Genomic DNA, 19358 nt, shown 5'->3' on the forward strand with positions numbered 1-19358 from the left:
AAAAGCAATAATTAGTTCTGCTGAAATTCCAAAGATTATGCTCCACAATTTCAGCTGGTAACTGACTTCTCTTTTAAATGTTTAAACATGCAGCACAGACACCATTTTAGTCTGAACTCTGAGGTTAGACGCAACAGAAAAGACATGTCATATGGCACCGTGGTTTTATGTGATGTTATTCCTATTATATGAGAGACAAAAATCCATAATTTCAAAAGTTTCCATTTCTGACAGTGGTTGATAGATAGCCAGTATTCATTATTTCAAAAATAATAGAAGCACTATACCACTGCAAAACAAGCATGAGTGACTTTATTTTTTATTTTTTACAATAATCATTATCACAATCTTTTGAATACTTCGATATTACCTTCGAATCAAATAATCAGTTCGTATCAATCCATAAATCCTGATGAAATGACCAAATGGATAAAAAGAACAGAGCAGTTGTGTATGACACCAGTCTAAATCTACAGTACAAAAACGTTATGATGACACTGCCTCCCGTCAGATGAGAAGGACTTGTACCTCCGGGTCCTCATGTTGTTGCCTCCATGTGCAGGACCTTCATGGACTCAGAGATCATAGAGCTGGTGTCAATCTGCCCATAGATCCCCACCAAGAAGGCCTTGTGGAGTAAGATGTCTGCATGCTCTGAGGAGAAAAGCACAACGGAAAAAAAACAAAAAAAAAACATGTTTGCTTTGAGCGTGAATCCTTATACATCTTGAAAACACAGAACAGTTTACTTTCCAACTTGCGAGTTTAGATCCATAATAAGGACCAAGCACAGAAGCTGTGTAGTGCTGAGAAGATGGGACAATKATACCTTGACAGAGCAGCACGTATTCTGGCAGGTTCCTAAGCGCTGTCTGCACCACGTCAAAGTTCCCGCTGCCCATACAGTACATGAAGGTGGGCAGGAAGTCTGCTGCAGTGCTGCAGCACCACCGAAAAAAACAATTCTTACTTAMGACACACAACTTTAAGGAAACATTATTTTACATGTAAGACAACACCTTACAGATATCACTACAGCAACATTTGCAGCTAAACATTCCTAGACAACGCATCTATAAATTAATATCCAGCCAGACAACTGGTGCGCCGCCCTCTAGATTCCTATAAAAATAAGCAGAYAAATCCTAGTGTCAGCATTCTGAMCTTACCACGGGTTGTTCTGGATGCAGCGCAGGGCCAGGCTGAAGGCTATGTTACGACACAACTCCTCAGTAGAACTCATCAGTCTCTGCAGGTCATTCTGAGGGCAGGGAAGGKAATGAAAACCTGTTMACTTATACTGTACAGAGTGGTGCAGCAGAGTGTGTGTTGGGGGATTATTTGTTCATAATAAAGGTGTGTTATTAGAAGGCYAACTTACAGTGAAGTACTGGATGATCTCAGGATTCCTCTTGGACTTGTCCTCCACCTCGGTCAGAACTTCCAGCACGTCTGAAACACAGAGGGGAGCAAAATGTTGGTAAAGTTCTGCAAAATCCCTGAAGTTACGTGTTAAACTGACCTGAGAGTGTATTATACGTTAATGACCTTCGATGGCTTCTCCCCTGGAYATCTTCTTCAGGTACTTGGTCATGTCAGCTGCAGTCAGRGGAACGGAGGCTGAGATACTGACCATGGGCAGGGAACCAGAGGACGACTCATCTGATCGGAGGAAACCCAGACACGTGTCAAAAACACCACATTTAGCGAGATGGTTGATTCGTATGTATCTGTACGCAGTCAAAATGTGTAATTAATATATTATATATTTTTTCATTTGCCAAATTGTTGATGTGTTCTGATTCACTTGTTTTTTCATTCAAGGCAAAGTTTTCACGAGCGGATAAGCTTACCATCTCTGTCCTCTGCAGAGCTGTCAGAGGAGCCAGTCTTCACAGGCAGGGTGAGGCCAGCCAGCAGGGACTTGAGCAGCAGGTCAGGGTGCTCTGACGAGAGCCCCCTAGTGGGACAAACAGAGAAAAACAAGTCACTCCTTCGCTGCTCCACACAATGTGAAATAACAACTAACATTAATGRAATGGTGTTGCCAATCCTAATGTCTCAATAATCATTTAAAAAAACAAACAGTTCAATGACTTACTGAAGGATATCGGAATGCTTCTGTAGATAGGGAATGGCTGTTGCTGCATCGTGGGTAATGTACTTCTGAATGAACTGCACATATTTACTGAAGACGGCCAACGGATGCATACGAGGTCTCCTGAGGTTCTGCAGGGAATATGGACCACAACATTATTAACTCCATGATCKATAAGATAGTTATTTTAATGCACAAAGCAGCTGACCGTGTGGAAATACTACTGTTCTGTGAAAACACATTAGATCTAGTCAAGATATCCAGCCAACCACAGCTGTAAGTGGCAACAATCTATTCTTTCCCCACTTATGAGAAGTCAAATAACTCTGAAACGCTAAAAAGAAAAACACAAGCAAATGTCACCAAACCAACTGGAAAACCCTGAGGCTGATCTGTGAGTGCGTTCCGTGTTCATTCTCTCACCTGCAGGATCTTCATGAAGGACAGCAGGCAGTCCTGCAGCGCCCTCTGGTGTTCACTGTGGAACACTAACGGCTGCAGCAGCTCCAGGATGGCCAGCACGTTGCTGAAGAATGTCAGGTGGTTCTGGCTCCGGAACTCCTGGAAGTTGAGGTGGATGCGTCCGTGGAGAAGCGCTCCGATCATCGYCAAGTGTCTGGAAAGTTAAGAAAGGTAAGCTGTGATCATTCTCCAGACGTTTCCACCTTACCACAGCAAAGGTGAGAACAAAAACATTCACAGGGTGATTTTAAAATCACGTCAGTGAACGTCGCCATGGAGCTACAATCTACCATAAGAGGTGCATTGAATTCATATGTCCAACACTACGTTTGTAATGAGCATGGTGTTCACCTGAGGAGGAGGACAGGGTGGGACACAGCCAGCTTCCTGCAGGCCAGGTTAGCGTCTGACATCCGGTTCTCAGCCGACTTTGTGTCTCCCGTATCGCCTAGCAACGTGACCAGACGGTGAACCAGGACGTCGTGCTGAYAGGGAGGGATCACACATCAGTCCTTAAGACCTRRATGACGGCTTCTGTGCCAGCCAATGGCTTTGAGAAACAGTTAYGKGACTGAGCCAGCTGAAGGTCTAGTCTACCTTGCATGTGGTGCCGTCGGCGGCCCCCTCGCTGCTCAGGGTGGCGTCAGGTAAGGTCACGTGCTGGATGACCTCTGGGAAGTGCAGGTAGAGCTGGAGCAGGAGGTTCTGGCACCGCTTACTCATCACACTAAGGAACACACAATGGAGTCAGCTAGCAAACATCAGACAACAGTTTCCACACAGCAGACAGTCACAACGGTCTCCTACTACAATGCTCTCGTCTGATGTAGGCTTAGTTAGTTGGCTCGTACATGTCAGACCGTCTACGAATCAACAGGATTTGTATTCACTGGTCATCACTGGCGGTGTTTTCCATAAACAGCAACAACCTTGACCAAGAGTCAGATTCCACTGTCTCTTAAACAACCATCATGTAATTGGAATAAACAGCAGCTTATCTAGCGATGAGCCTTAAAAGAAGAGGCTGTGAGGAGAATGCCTATCACACAGGGAAATGTTTATCCCACACAAGGCCAAACACAGTCTGCTTTGTAAGATGGGTTTTAAGCAACCCATGTTTTCAGTCGCAACTATTTGTACAAGACAGCTTAGCTGTGCATAAAAATATTGTAATTGGATAGATAATTTTGCTGCTTGACCTTGGCCAGAGTTTCCCCATTAAAATTGGTTTAATAACCAGAGGCAGACTCATGAAAGAAGGTTTGGCTTCCACAAAGAGAAGTTGCACCCTGATCTCTGACAGGCAGCTAAGTCGGAGCAGGAATCCACAACACAGGCAGCACGTTTAGAGCTGCAGCCCTAATCCTCTTGGCTTTATTATAATACACTGAGCTTTTAAAGAGATCACAGAACACACGACTTCTGGTCGTTTTAATTTCACACCAATAGACCTAATTATTGCCTTTCCCCTGGTCCACACAACGTTGTGTCTGACAGAACATTCAGTCTGTGAATTTCATCTGTTCCGTCTGGGGGTAATCTAGTGATATGGCCCCAAGTTTATCAGCTCAGTTTAAAAGAGGCCAAAGACCAAGTTCAATACTGGGGCTAATTAGGGAGGGTGAAAAATATGTRTAACTAAATGAACTGTGGGCACTTTAGTGAACCTTATGAGACCAAAATATTATGGAGTGTCACGTCTGCTGTTGCTGAAGGAACAGATGAGGTATTGAGAGAGAGGGGGTCTCTGTCTAAAGTAGATCACATATCAACAGATCACCCTGTAAATAGTATTAAACTCCCATTGGACAAGCCTGACTAAGTATGTCAGTCCGAGAGCCAACAGCCCACCCATACCTGTCTCCCCATTTCTTTGTGCAGTTGATGAGGTATTCCGAGACTTTCTTCACTCTCTCCAGGTCGCCATGGCAACAGCTGTGGAGCAGGGGCAGCCGTGACTGGATGAGGGAGCAGGAGGTGTGGTCCAGGGTGCTCTTGGCATTGACGGCGGCGTTGGCAGGGGGCGAGGAGTCGCCGCGGCTGTTGAGCTCAGACTCTGATATGATGAGGTCCACCAGACTGATAAGCTCCTCCGGGTTCAACCGCAGGACAAACGTATCTGTCTGTTTCTGGAGAGAGAGGGAGAGAGCACAAGAGAGAAGTGTTGGAAGCAGTCAGGCTGAGGGGGAACAGTGTTCTCTGGTTTGTGTCATGTGACTGGATTCATTGAAGTCATTATTTGAGGGCTAGACTGGTGTACTGTGCTACCTGTGGGGTCTTCTGGTCCCGGCCCTGCCAGATACGAGGGATGTGACTGCAGGCCCACAGGAAGTCCAGAGCAGAAGATGGGTCCAGTCTGGAGAACAGCATACACAACACCATTACAGAATATTACAATACAACTTTCACTATTTGGGAAACACTGTCAGTGTGACTACTACTGCTGGAGGTAATGATTTGGGATTGATATAGTGACTGACCGCTGGTCTTGCTGCTTGCTGAGAAGAGCACTGATGCACTGATGAAGAGTTGTCCAGTTGGACTGATGGGTCAGCAATGCCAGAAGGTATGGTCTGTAGGAGGGAGTTCCTTTACCCTGGAATAAACCACATGAAGTAAGGTGGTGAAGTACACACACACACACACACACACATACACACACACTTGCTGAGATTACCTTGTTGAGAGCAAAGAGCAGCTTCCGCTGAAGGTCTGGACACACAGATGTGACCTCAGGGTCAAGAAGTCCCAGCCAATCAACAAGCAGCCCTGAGCTGGACCCAGTCTTTGTCACCTCGGAGCTGATGCTGAAAGGGAATTGAATAGATCGACAGGCTCAAGGTCAGGCTACATGATTGATGAATCTATACAATCCCTCAGTCAAACAAAGTACTGATTATTYAACATACAATAGTAATATTTCTAAGGCATTACAAAACACATAAAGCCATAAACAGACGAACAAAATGTTCTCTATGAGATGCCAATGCCACAGTTAACCAGATTTGTATGTTGTTGTTTGAGTAAGGGTAAAAAGACATGTCTTGAATGATTTAGGCGTGATAGAATTTACATGCTTACTTGTTTGTATCCACCTCCATTTTCACGGCTTGCTCTTCAGTCTCCTGGAGAAGCAGCGCTATCACCATGGCAACAGGGCCTGCGGTGGTAGAGCCGGTCCCCGTCTCTGTTCCAATAGTCATTAGCAAGGCCAGCAGTTCCTCCAAATATGGAGACTTCCCCTCCACTAGCCCCTGTAACACTGGGAACAAGAAACAAACAGTACTGAGTGTTACGAGCTGTCATGTGATGTGATGGTTGTGCCATTCCCTCAGCTACGGCGGAACATTCAGAAGGTTAAAAAAAACGAACCTGGTCATGATGCTGAGCTCAGGAAAAATCTTGTGATTCAGAGGAAAAATAAAACAGTGTAGGGGCAAGCCAAAAACCACACACCAAAACTATGAACTACCAACTACCATTATCGRATTTCTGCGTAACCTAGATCACCAGCTTGGCCGCAACCAGTTTAAAGTCAAAACATCCTTCATCTGGGCTTGATGGAGAGCTGAGCCCATATTGAACATAAACAAACTGTAAGCCGCTGGTCTGGTTTGGTTTCAGAGAAGAGCTTATAAAGGAACAGGTCAACAAAGGAAAAACAGAGACTCAGAGGCGGCAATGAAACAAACAGATCTGGGGAAATTGAGTAACATCAGCCACCACATCCAAACTGGGGCAGAAATAGTGAGGATAGTTGATGTTCTAGCCGGAGAGAGAGTGAACGACGCACTAAAGTACCATACCTTTGCCTATCAGTTCCGGCTCTGCATTACATCTCTCCCCTGCCTTCAGTGTGGCGATTATGGCCCTCACGGCCACCTCAGAGTCCCTCCGATAAGCCAGGGCCTCAGCCAGGTGGAGGAAGCCTGTACGAACTGCAGAGGATAGGCATAAATCAGTTATCATCACACCGTTAACAGTCGATTACCTGACTATCTGTGACTAGGCCCAAGTATGTGTGTCTGTATCATAAAAATGTACAGTTGAAGTCGGAAGTTTACATACACTTAGGTTGGAGTCATTAAAACTCGATTTTCAACCACTCCAGAAAATTCTTGTTAACAAACTATAGTTTTGGCAAGTCGGTTAGGACATCTACTTTGTGCATGACACAAGTAATTGCGTAACAATAGTACGCAAGTATAAACACCATGGGACAACACAGCCGTCATACCAATCAGGAAGGAYAAGCATTCTGTCTCCTAGAGATGAACGTACTTTGGTGCGACAAGTGCAAATCAATTCCAGACCAACAGCAAAGGACCCTGTGAAGATGCTGGAGGAAACAGGTACAAAAGCATCTATATCCACAGTAAAACGAGACCTATATCGACATAACCTGAAAGGGCACTCAGCAAGGAAGAAGCCACTGCTCCAAAACCACCATAAAAAAGCCAGACTACGGTTTGCAACTGCACATGGGGACAAAGATCGTACTTTTTGGAGAAATGTCCTCTGGTCTGATGAAACAAAAATAGAACTGTTTGGCCATAATGACCATCGTTATGTTTGGAGGAAAAAGGGGGAGGCTTGCAAGCCAAAGAACACCATCCCAACTGTGAAGCACGGGGGTGGCAACATCATGTTGTGGGGGTGCTTTGCTGAAGGAGGGACTGGTGCACTTCACAAAATAGATGGCATCATGAGGGGGGGAAATTATGTGGATATATTGAAGCAACATCTCAAGACATCAGTCAGGAAGTTAAAGCTTGGTCACAAATGGGTTTTCCAAATGGACAATGACCCCAAGCATACTTCTAAAGTTGTGGCAAAATGGCTTAAGGACAACAAAGTCAAGGTATTGGAGTGGCCATCACAAAGTCCTGACATCAATCCTATAGACAATTTGTGGGCAGAACTGAAAAAGCGTGTGCGAGCAAGGAGGCCTACAAACCTGACTCAGTTACACCAGCTCTGTCAGGAGGAATGGGCCAAAATTCACCCAACTTATTGTGGGAAGCTTGTGGAAGGCTACCTGAAACGTTTGACCCAAGTTAAACAATTTAAAGGCAATGCTACCAAACACTAATTGAGTGTATGTAAACTTCTGACCCACTGGGAATGTTATGAAAGAAATAAAAGCTGAAAGAAATAATTCTCTCTACTATTTCACATTCTTAAAATAAAGTGGTGATCCTAACTGACAGGCAGGGAATTTCTACTAGGATTAAATGTCAGGAATTGTGAAAAACTGAGTTTAAATGTATTTGGCTAAGGTGTATGTAAACTTCCGACTTCAACTGTATATGTGCAATGGGGTATAATTTTGTACGCAGCCAAGGACATGATAAGGAGCACCCACCATCAGTGAGTCGGTGCTTCTGGGAATACTGTCCAGCGAAGGACTTGAGCAAGGCCCGCAGCGGCCCCGCCTCCACGGCCGGGTTCTCCAACCATGTCATCATCTCCATGACAGCCTTGAAGAAGAGAGAGGAGAAGGCCACGTCCTGCGACACCAGCCGCTGAGTAGAAGAGATGGAGGAAGAGCGAGAGGAGGAGAAAAATACAACCCAATACATTCACATCTGTTTGGTGTAATGACAGACATGCATGTATTCTGTCATAGTGGTGACTGATGAAACACATACATATATAGGCTACAGAGAGAGACAGAGATTCAGCACTGTTTAGAAGGACAGCAGAGTAAATCAATCATACCTGGTAGAGGTGCAGCTGGCGCAGCATGGGGCAGGACAGGGCGTGGCTGCGGTTCATGGCCATGACAAGGGCCCCAGCGTGGGCAGAGCTGAGCAGGGCAGTCAGGGCCTGTAGGAGACGCACTGACACCCCACCCTGCTGGGGTTGCCCCCCCTGTCTGGCACGCACCAGCTCTTGGGCCAGAGCCTGCTGCAGGGCCAGGGAGAGGGGCCGGGGAGGGGGGCTGGGCCTGCGGTGGTCCACCTTCAGAGGGAACATCTGTGGAGACAAAGGCAGAAGTATTAAACCCTCAGTCAGCACTCTGAAAAACAGGTGGTAGATCTGACTATAGTACTAACCAAACAACTCTGTCAGCTAGGATAATCAATCACTTCACTGTAGGCTACTTGTGCAGTTATGATTAAAAAAGCCTCGTGTGTCTGTTTTATCAGACAAACTACAAGAAAATGGTTGATGAAATCGGAGAGAAAAAATAATTTGCTCCATAAACTTCAAAATGACTTCAGACAGGTATTAATGTGTCATCAATCTCCAGGCAGAGATATATTCCTACCTGAAGCAACATGCCGGTGAGGTCATCCTCAGGCCCAATCACTGGGATCTGATTGGCTCTCATCTTCAAGGAGCCACTAGGAGTTTCCACGGTAACTTTGGCTCTGTTCACCTCAGTACTATCTGTAAGGTTAAACGTCATAGTCTTCGGTTATTGACAGGTATGGACCCAAAATACCAAAACTGTGTTTTTACTGGGCTGTTCCAAAACTTTTATAAGAAAGGTAACACAGAGAGGCATAAACAAATGTAATCACGTAGTAGTAGTAGTAAGAGACTGTATGGGGGTGGCAGGTAGCCTGGCGGGTAGGAGTGTTGGGCCAGTAACCGAAAGGTTGCTGGATCGAATCCCGAGCTGACAAGGTACAAATCTATCGTTCTGCCCCTGAGCAAGGCAGTTAACCCACTGTTCCCCGGGTGCCGAAGACGTGGATGTCGATTAAGGCAGCCCCCCRGCACCTCTCTGATTGAGAGGGGTTGGGTTAAATGCGGAAGACACATTTCAGTTGAATGCATTCAGTTGTACCACTGACTAGGTATCCCCCTTTCCCTGACTGACCTCTGCGAGGAGGGAGAGAGGAGCTGAGCAACCCGTGGAAAGTGTGCCCCCCTGTGGCGCCTCGCTCATGCTGCACCTCCACCAGATGAGCCATGTAGTCTGTAGCACAGGACATACAGAAACATCAGGAATAGAGAACATACCGTCAGCGCTAAATAGTCAGATTTATGCACAGAATCTTCAGGAATAAATCCTATGAGCACTAGCTACATAACTGAGGCAAACATTATCCAKGTGGAATAGATATAGTGTAGTAGGACAGTTTGTGGTCAAGCTCTCTCACTCTTGTCCATGATGTTCTGTTCCAGTGTCTGTGAGTCGTGGGATACGGCCTGGTCCAGGTACTGCAGCAGTTTACTCATACTGGACACGGGGATGCCAAACGACTGGACAAACAGCAGCAGCTGCTGGGGCTCTAGATCCTGCAGCGCTGCAGAGGACAGACATTGTATCATAAATACCAGAATTATATTTTTTATATACGGTAGTATTTTACTCTGTTAGACCTACACCATATACCCTTCTACCTGCATGTATTTAATGTGTTTGGACTTGTACCTGCATCCACCAATCGTGAAACCTCTGACCGGATCATCCTCAGCTTCAACCAATCAGGTAGCAACAGGGCCTCCTCGGAGGTGTCCACCAGGAAGGCGGTGGGGAGGGGTTTCTTGTCGGGGAACCAGATGTCCAGGAGGTTGAAGAAGTCACTCTCCTCTGAGAACAGAGACACATGAATCATACTATACACTGAAAACACACACTAAGGTACAGTAGACAGGCCATGTTTGTAACAACAAGTGTGGTATTCAGATATACATACCTTTGGGTGGCCCGAGCGTCAGGAGAATGACCATGGCATGGACCACCAGAATGTGCATGGTGGCCGTCTCCCCCGTGGTCCAACGCAGAAACACCTGGTCCTGAGATTCTGACTATAAAGTTCAATAGTCAAAGGTCAAAGGAGTAATGTAATTTCAGTGACAACTGTATTGACAGCAAGCACCTCTAGTTGAAATGATCGCTAAGGGTCTACCAATATGAAACCATCAGTCTGAAACCATSTTCCAATGTGAGGTTACCACCACCCCCTCCCAGTAATGATCCAATCCTCACCCAGCTGTAGAGGTCCTCTCCCTCCTTGGTCTTCCTCATCCTCCTTATGTAGCTGGAGAAGATGGAGATGAGGGCTGAGAGCACAGCGTCTGACTCGGGCCGGCAGGAGTACTTGGAGAACAGGCTGTTCATGATGGTGGAACGCTCGACAATCAGACGGGCCACATCCTAGAGGATCCCAAATCAAACCCACCTCAGTATCTAACTATGAAGGCAATGTTCAGTAGGGATGAAAACATTTTGAAACGACCTGAACTTGTTCAATAAGAACACAGACTTTAGTTCTCTGTGCAAAACGTTTTGCTATGGGGTGCTCGACTGAACACACAAACCAGGTAAATAATCGGAGGTATGACTGAGGATAAGAGGTGTCAGGGCTACCAGAGCGAGGTCATTGTGAGACGCCTGCTCCTCCACTGGTGCATGCTGGGACAGGTAGATGAGGTAGGCGCTGATGGTCTGTGGGTCTGTCTCCATGTGGATGGCCTGGGGAAGAACAGAAACACAACACACATTCTTACCACATCCCTTCAGCGGAAAAAAACTGTCTCAGCTACAACCTGACAATAAGGCTAAATACGGTTCACATTGGTACGAACGATCTAGACCAGTTCCCTACTGACCTGTTGCAGAGCGGTGGAGGTCATTCCCCGGACGCTGTCGAACAGGGGTAGCTTGGGGAGGTCCTGTAGGAGCCACTGGTATCCTGGCAGGAGCTCAGCATCTCTGGAGTCCTCCTCCATGGGCTGGTCCCTCTCCTCTCCATCCTTCAGACCCCCCTCAGTCAGCACCAGAGACAGACCCTGAACAACAGCAGAACAACCAAAGTAGATGAATACATCTCCTCAGCAAATCAATGAAACACTCATATTAGTGTGTGTCCTGTCTCTTATAATGTACCTTCATAGCCAGGACTCTTGATGCCACTTGAGAAGAGCTGAGGCGGCGCAGGAAGTAGTCCAACACCTCACACGTGGTCTGTTCGTCAGCTTTAGGACCCAACAGCAGATCCTGCAGCCGTCCAAGGAGCTGCCTCTGCTTTTGTTGCCTCTGGTGTAGCGAGAGAGACAACAGAAAAAAATGGCATTTGTTGGTTTGTGTGGATGAAATAAAACGTGACAAGCGTATCCTTTGAGATGCTGGAGTCAGTGATTTCTCTYYCCACAAAAGCCATTCAYAACAAACAAAAATATGATKGCTGTTYAGAAARYGCAGCATACTTGTCTTTTCTTGGCTCTCTGCTCTTTGCTCTCTCCTTCCTCGTCATCCTCGATGGGCAAGTTGTCATCTGCAGCATCGTGAAGCAGGAATTCACACAGGCACTGCACGGGCAGCACGTCTAAGGACCCCTCACTGGACTGCACCAGGTCAGCCAGCCAGGGCATTGACTGAGAGGAGGCCTYGGGAAAACATAGAACACAGTTGTAGAGTTCCTTCCAGAGAGAATACTTTCTATTGGTGAGAGAGGATGTGCTCTTGTTTACCTGTCTCTGGATGATGTTGAGCAGYAAGTCAGGGTTGCGAGAGCGACAGAGGAGGTGACCCAGGCGAAGGGACTGGTTAAGGCTCTTCACRTGCTCCTGGACTGCGGGTGGGGGTTTGCGAGGGGGGCCCCTAGAAAAAAGAAACAAGTAAGATTACCACTTATTATCAAATGAATGAAAATGGGTCAGTTTCCCAYACCCAGATTAAGCCTAGTCGTGGCCTTAAAAGACCATTCAATGGAGATTCTCCATTTAGTATGCTTTTTAAAAAGTCTAGGACCAGACTTAATCTGTGTCTAGGAACAGTCCCTAAAAGTAGTCTATAAGGTGCAGGTATGAAGCAGGAGTCTTACTGTGGGTCCAGACTGGTGAGCTGGGACAGCAGCAGGCTGTTGCTCTCTGTGATGGTCTGCTTGGTGGAGGCAGCCGCCAGGTGGCTCTCGAAGGCCAGGATCTCCTGCTTCTCTCTCTGGGACACCTGCAGCTCTCTGTTGATCATCTCGGTCTTGGTCTCCTCATCGGCCACCGTGCATGGAGGGTAGGAGTAGTTACTGCCAAGCAGGAAAAAGGGGGAGGAGAAAGATAAGGTTRGTTGAGTAGTTAGTCTGGTATGTGTTGGGTTTAAACAGATAAACGTTTCATACATGTGACTTACTTTGTCATGACCATCTCCATGAGCATTTTCAGTGTGGGATAGCCATCCCAGGCAGCCAAGCCTGGAGAGAAATACATGGTTGATTGTAACAAAGAGATAAAACCTGTGGCTACGGTTCTAATAAATACACTGATGATTTGTAGGGAAACCTGATTGAGACTCATACCTATTTGCTGTGGATTGAAAGCGGCCACCACAAGTAGCAGGAGCCACGCTTTCCAGTAGAGTGTGGCTATCGCCAGGTTCGGAGGAGTATAGCTTGAAAAATATCAAACGTGTTATTTACAGAAAACAAACATCAACTCAAAGCTAGCTGGCAAGTTGGTTAATTACACTAAAAGAGAGCAGCATACCCCGCAGGAAGCTGAATGTTCTCTGGGTGGTGGTAGGTGCACAGGTTCAGCACTGCGTCAATCAGCTGGAGCCGCTCTACTCTCAACACATCCAGATCTACAAAAGCAAAACCAGGAAACAAGCAAATATCCCTCTTGATGTAAAGCCAAATAAACAAAGTTCCCTCAATGTCATCTCTTTTCATGAAAAAGTTAATTACTTTAAATAATCTCCGCTTACCCATTGCTGTTGCAGATGTTGTACCATCAGACTGGACCCCGGCCGCCCTCTTCACCAGGTGGTCCGCCAGCTCCATGGCGTCGGCCGGACCCAGGGGCAGGTCACGGGACAGTCCGATGACCAGGATACGCATCAGAGTGTCCTCCAGCAGAGGCACTTCAGAGCACAGCCGCAGGAAGAAACTGGCGGAGGTAAAACATTTAAGTGATGTTAACGGAGCAGGAAGAGACAGCAGGGATGGACAGACAGCAGGGATGGACAGACAGCAGGGATGGACAGACAGCCATAAATAAAACTAATCTAAAACAAAGGTTGGGAAGAGATGCTCACTTTCTGTCGCTCTCAGGGGGCCAGTTATCCCACTTGTAGTAGGTCTCTGGTTGCTCTGTGAAAAGCACCTTGTGAAGACTGGGGAAAAGAAACACAAGTATATTTTCATTACATGGGTAGAAGGATTATCTTAAGTAACTATTGTAGGATGTTTATTAGCTCCTCCTATGTTTATCTTTTTGAACAATCAAAGTGGCACGAAAACTCCCAAACGCATACCAGTGTATATAGTCCTTGGATGGCACTTTGGCAATAGTGGGAACAACAGAGTGAAGCCACCACACAGCATCCCTCTGAATGGCAGCGATATTATTCTGAAAGGATCTCAGACCATCCAGATCTGAAACAGACAAAACGGATGTTCAAAATGCCCACATCGACGACAACCAGAGAACTACAAGAACTTACTCTTCTTCTCTCCTTTGTCCCACGCAACGCCAGCCTCCTTGACCTGAGCTGTGATGCCCAGCATCATGGAGCACGTGAGCAGGTCTGTCACCTGGATCACAAAGCGTTCCTGTGGAAAACAGACAGAGAGCATGAGCTCAGATCCACAGAGAACACATAGAAGTTATTCATCGGTGAATAGGCACAGAAGGGCATATAACTAGGTAGGGGGTGAGTTATTTAATGGTACAGGAGACCGAGACAAGGTGGGAGTAATATAAAGATCGTGAGCTCACTTTGAACTCCATGTCGACATAGGTGGCCTCCTTCCTTTCCTGCATCAGACCCAGGCAGAAGGACTGGAAGTTGATCTCGTGCTTGGTCTGTTTGATGATCTCTCTCAGCAACGCTCGAGAGGCACGCAGGTAATCATCCTTATTGGTCAGCAGGTCCTGGAACACCATGGCCAGGAACTAAGGACAGGATCAGAAGGGAGAGGACAGCTTTAAGCGGTTTCCAAACAACATCTCCTTCTTGTGTTTCAGTTATTCAAAATAAAGTAAAAGTGTGATCAATCCGAGAAAAAAAAAACGTGCACTTCAATCCAAAGCCAATAAAGCTTATACAGGTCCATTTCTGAACCCGGGCTCGACATTAAATGTTTTAATTATCCGAAAGCTGAAGTCACATGTCAACATGCGCCCGCCCCCCCCCCCGGATCTCGGTATCGTTCGCTCAATTTCACTCTGTGGCCTAAAATAAATCTGTGATTGAGAATAGCATAGAATCCGACTTTCAGAATTATTCCCATTTAAAAGCTGCAACTTTAGGACATTTAAATACTTTATTAGAATAGTTTGGAAAACAGTCTTCATAACTTTAATTGGACTTAATGCTTTATGATACTTTAATTAGTTGGTCCGCAACTTTTTTCCCCCWACCTCACATGCATGGATCATTTCTGTCTTTTAATTCTTTGCTCAACTGTAAGGTTTGTTCAAATTACTAATTTGATCTTTATATCTTGCAATTATTTTTTTATCTCTCTCATTATTACCTTAGGCCTCCCCTGTTTTGGAGTTATTTAAAAGCAACTTAAAAACTTTGCGATCATGAAATAGCACGGCAGGAGAAATCTAGCAAGTCATATTTACATCAAATGAAAATGTGGGCTTCTATAACAATAAGACACTGGAGTGTCCTCTATATAAATAGACTTTGGCTATTGTCCCAGATCATCTGACATTCGAGAGAGAGAAGAATATATATATTCTGACTGGATATTTTGTGCTGCTTTGGTCAGACTCTTACACCTCGATCTCACCGACAGCATCATTGCGATTTAGTACAACAGAAGTACATTCCTGGACCGCTGCGTATGCCTTGCAGCATTACGTTGTAGAGGCAGTAGAGGCAGTTGCAGAGGCAGTTGCAGTGCTTTCTGTGTGGTGTAGAGGCAGTTGCAGTGCTTTCTGTGTGGTGCATACGTTGGATTTATCAAACGTATGCAAACATTTTTATGCGTAGAGGGCTTGACAGAAATGGTAGTACTTTTGTTGCACACATATCCAGATGATGTAGCATTTTGCGTTACGATGCTGTTGGTGTGATCGAGGCGTTAGCMCTGTCTACATTGTTCTCTTGCTTTGTGTAAATAAAACATATTGATTGAAATAGGCTTTAGCAAATAGGAATATAGGCAATTTACTCAGAATGTCAATTGTTTGATATTGTGATTTTTTTACTTGTCCATTCGGACAACTAAAATCTATATTCTGGTTGACCAACATCCATTTTTTATATATATTTTTGTATTTCCCCCGGACAAGCCTTAATTTCGAGCKCTGTGAACCACATATATTTACTTTCCCCACATTAACACATTTTTTTTATTTTCCCCAGCTGTCTTGTCATGTCAGCATGGAATACTCCCTCACCTTAGGGGCCTGCTCTGGGCTGTGCTGGAGCAGTGTGTGAAGGACTTGCATGTTGTTGGGGTTCCTGGCATTGGACAGCTCGTTGAAGATCACCAGCTTCACCATAGTTCCCAGGTTGTCTTTGTGTGCATTCAGTAGCTCCCTGGTWAWCAAAGGCCAGACAGCACAGTTAAGTYTATGAATAAAGCGTTCTGAACGAAGGCTTTTGAAATATAAATGGTCCCCTATAAGATGTTCAAACTAACAACATTGAACACATCAACTATGTTGATATGCAACAACTTGTTAGGGTTGAGGTTTTGGATTGAACCAGGATGAGGACAGGAAGCTAGAGTTAGGGTAATGGTTTGTGGTTGAGGCCCCTGGGTACTTAGTTGAACATCTATAAACCATGTGTAGGGGACTATCCAAACTAAACAATCATATAGCCATAAGAGAGGACCTGCAGACCTGACACAGAGCATGTAGTGATTGAGGATGACTTTAGGTTTCAGGCGGATCTTGATGAGGTTGGAGATCACCTCCATGTCGTCCGCTCCATGGGAGTTGCAGTTCATACAGAGAGACATGAGAAGGTCCTGAGCTGGACGGGTCAGCTGCAGAGACAAAAYGCTTCATTATACAGAACAGAACACTAGTTCACTATCAGATTTAATTTCATGCAAACAGATGCATTTACARGRTYGATTTGAGGCTGGAAGGAGATGGCTCTAATYTCCACTTTAGACCACYATTGCCAATGAAATGATGATTCCTGTTAACTAGTGAAGGTGATGTGGGTAGCTGAGTGTTACTCCTCCTCTCACCTTTGGATTCTGCAGCCACATCTCCAGCCTCTGCACAGCCATAAGCCGCACCTCCTTGTAGCCACAGGTGGCAGTGAGCAGACGCAGCAGGTTACGGGACACATTGTCCATGGGCTGCCTGCGGTTCAACTGGTCCTTCAGGACATCTAGAACATAGTCCTCCACACTCTCAGACAGCTCCTCGTACCTACAATGAGATGAAGAGTGAATGAACACAAACTGTCCAATAAACGGATCGGTCTAAGTAGAAGCAAACAGACAATACAGACAGGCAATCAATATGTTACTGCTACTGTAAATGTAGTATCCTATGCCTAAATACCTTGGCATAACTTGTCCATCATCTTCAGGACTAAGTTTCTCCTCAGCAATCAGCAATTCAGTCTGGCTGTCATCCTCATCTGGGGTGGAGGGGTGAGGACTGCTCCCTGGAAAGTTGACATTTTAGTCATTTAGCAGACGTTCATAWCCAGAAAAGCAATTAAGGTTAAATGCCTTGCTCAAGMGCAAAGACAGACTTTTCACCTAGTCAGCTTGGGGATTCGAACCAGCAACCTTTCGGTTGCCTAGCTCTTAACCGCTAGGCTACCGCCCAATGTTAAATGACGTGGTAATGATTAAGAGTCAAATCCAATGTCACAGGATTCACACCTGAACAAACCGGTAGGTACATACAGTTGAAGTCAGAAGTTTACATACACCCTAGCCAAATACATTTAAACTCAGTTTTTCACAATTCCTGACATTTAATCCTAGTAAAAAGTCCCTGTCTTAGGTCAGTTAGAATCACCACTTTATTTTAATAATGTGAAATGTCAGAAAAATAGTAGAGAGAATCATTTTTTCCAGCTCTTATTTATTTCATCACATTCCCAGTGGGTCAGAAGTTTACATACACTCAATTAGTGTTTGGTAGCAATCCACAAGCTTCCCACAATAAGTTGGGTGAATTTTGGCTCATTCCTCCTGACAGAGCTGGTGTAACTGAGTCACTGAGCTGCTCACACATGCTTTTTCAGTTCTGCCCACAAATTGTCTATAGGATTGAAGTCAGGGTTTTGTGATGGCCACTCAATACCTTGACTTTGTTGTCCTTAAGCCATTTTGCCACAACTTTGGAAGTATACTTGGGGTCATTGTCCATTTGGAAAACCCATTTGCGACCAAGCTTTAACTTCCTGACTGATGTCTTGAGATGTGGCTTCAATATATCCACATAATTTTCCTTCCTCGTGATGCCATCTATTTTGTGAAGTGCACCAGTCCTTCCTGCAGCAAAGCACACCCACAACAATGATGCTGCCACCCCTGTGCTTCACGGTTGGGATGGTGTTCTTTGGCTTGCAAGCTCCCCCTTTTTCCTCCAAATATAACGATGGTCATTATGGCCAAACAGTTATATTTTTGTTTCATCAGACCAGAGGACATTTCTCCAAAAAGTACAATCTTTGTCCCCATTTGCAGTTGCACACCGTAAGTCTGCTTTTTTATGGCGGTTTTGGAGCAGTGGCTTCTTCTTTGTGGAGCGGCCTTTCAAGTCATGTCGATAATATGACTTGTTTTACTGTGGATATAGATATGTTTGTACCTGTTTTTCTCCAGAATCTTCACAGGGTCCTTTGCTGTTGTTCTGGGATTGATTTGCACTTGTCGCACCAAAGTACGTTCATCTCGAGGAGACAGAACACGTCTCCTTCCTGAGCGGTATGACGGCTGCGTGGTCCCATGGTGTTTATACTTGCGTACTATTGTTTGTACAAATGAACATGGTACCTTCAGGCATTTGGAAATTGCTCCCAAGGATGAACCAGACTTGTGGAGGTCTACAAGTTTTTTTCTGAGGTCTTGGCTGATTTCTTTTGATGTTTTCATGATGTCAAGCAACAGGCTTGAAGGCCATGAAATACATCCACAGTACATCTCCAATGACTCAAATTATGTCAATTAGCCTATCAGAAGCTTCTAAAGCCATGCATAATTTTCTGGCATTTTCCAAGTGTTAAAAAGCACAGTCAACTTAGTGTATGTAAACTTCTGACCTACTGGAATTGTGATACAGTGAATTATAAGTGAAATAATCTGTCTGTAAACAATTGTTGGAAAAATTACTTGTGTCATGCACAAAGTAGATGTCCTAACCGACTTGCCAAAACTATAGTTTGTTAACAAGAAATTTGTAGGAGTGGTTGAAAAACAAGTTTTAATGACTCCAACCTAAGTGTATGTTTGTAAACTTCCGACTTCAACTGTACATACAGTACTATACCTGCACTGATATCTCCACCGGAGCGGCCAGTGTCAGTCTGCAACTGCAGCAGCATACTCTTTGGGGGCATTTTGGTACTGAAGGCAGTCTGGATATTGTCCACAAAATTCTTACAATGGGAACTGTCTACCAAATTCGTCCCCCAAAGAGTCCTCAATGTACACCTAAAAAGAACAAGAACATGTTAAAGAGCGCACAACAGTGGTAACAATGCAGCTAGAATACAAACAGAAATCCAATAGGAATGATGATGAGTGGTTCTCACTTTGACAAGATCTCTGGCCAGTTCTCATCCTCCTCATAGGCTGCCATCAGCAGGTTGCAGGCTAGCACAGACACCAGACTGTTGCCCTTTGCTTTGAAGTTGATGGAGGCATCCGGCGAAGGAGACTGCACAAGGCCTGTACGCGCA

The 19358-nt window shown here is 45.3% G+C and overlaps 1 protein-coding gene across 1 annotated transcript; it reads right to left on the minus strand.

Annotated features, from left to right (window-relative positions):
- Window positions 1-294: 294 nt before the first annotated feature.
- Window positions 295-19069, minus strand: ints1 (integrator complex subunit 1). The gene is made up of 43 exons (XM_024012566.2): window positions 18947-19069; window positions 17003-17108; window positions 16681-16867; window positions 16325-16470; window positions 15875-16016; window positions 14234-14410; window positions 13959-14067; window positions 13770-13890; window positions 13551-13628; window positions 13221-13402; window positions 13001-13097; window positions 12814-12905; window positions 12648-12708; window positions 12346-12543; window positions 11993-12122; window positions 11729-11908; window positions 11409-11558; window positions 11132-11311; window positions 10890-10994; window positions 10509-10676; window positions 10216-10327; window positions 9951-10109; window positions 9676-9822; window positions 9393-9491; window positions 8835-8956; window positions 8282-8539; window positions 7926-8085; window positions 6367-6498; window positions 5642-5822; window positions 5238-5367; window positions 5041-5156; window positions 4829-4916; window positions 4418-4689; window positions 3158-3287; window positions 2912-3045; window positions 2522-2714; window positions 2102-2229; window positions 1854-1960; window positions 1549-1662; window positions 1382-1452; window positions 1170-1261; window positions 830-939; window positions 295-654 (listed from the first exon to the last, which is right to left on the minus strand). The coding sequence occupies exons 1-43, from the start codon at window positions 19014-19016 to the stop codon at window positions 539-541; spliced, it is 5850 nt and encodes a 1949-aa protein (XP_023868334.2). The 5' UTR covers window positions 19017-19069; the 3' UTR covers window positions 295-538.
- Window positions 19070-19358: the final 289 nt, after the last annotated feature.

This window comes from Salvelinus sp. IW2-2015, linkage group LG20, assembly GCF_002910315.2.
Source record: "Salvelinus sp. IW2-2015 linkage group LG20, ASM291031v2, whole genome shotgun sequence".
Taxonomy (NCBI): domain Eukaryota; kingdom Metazoa; phylum Chordata; class Actinopteri; order Salmoniformes; family Salmonidae; genus Salvelinus; species Salvelinus sp. IW2-2015.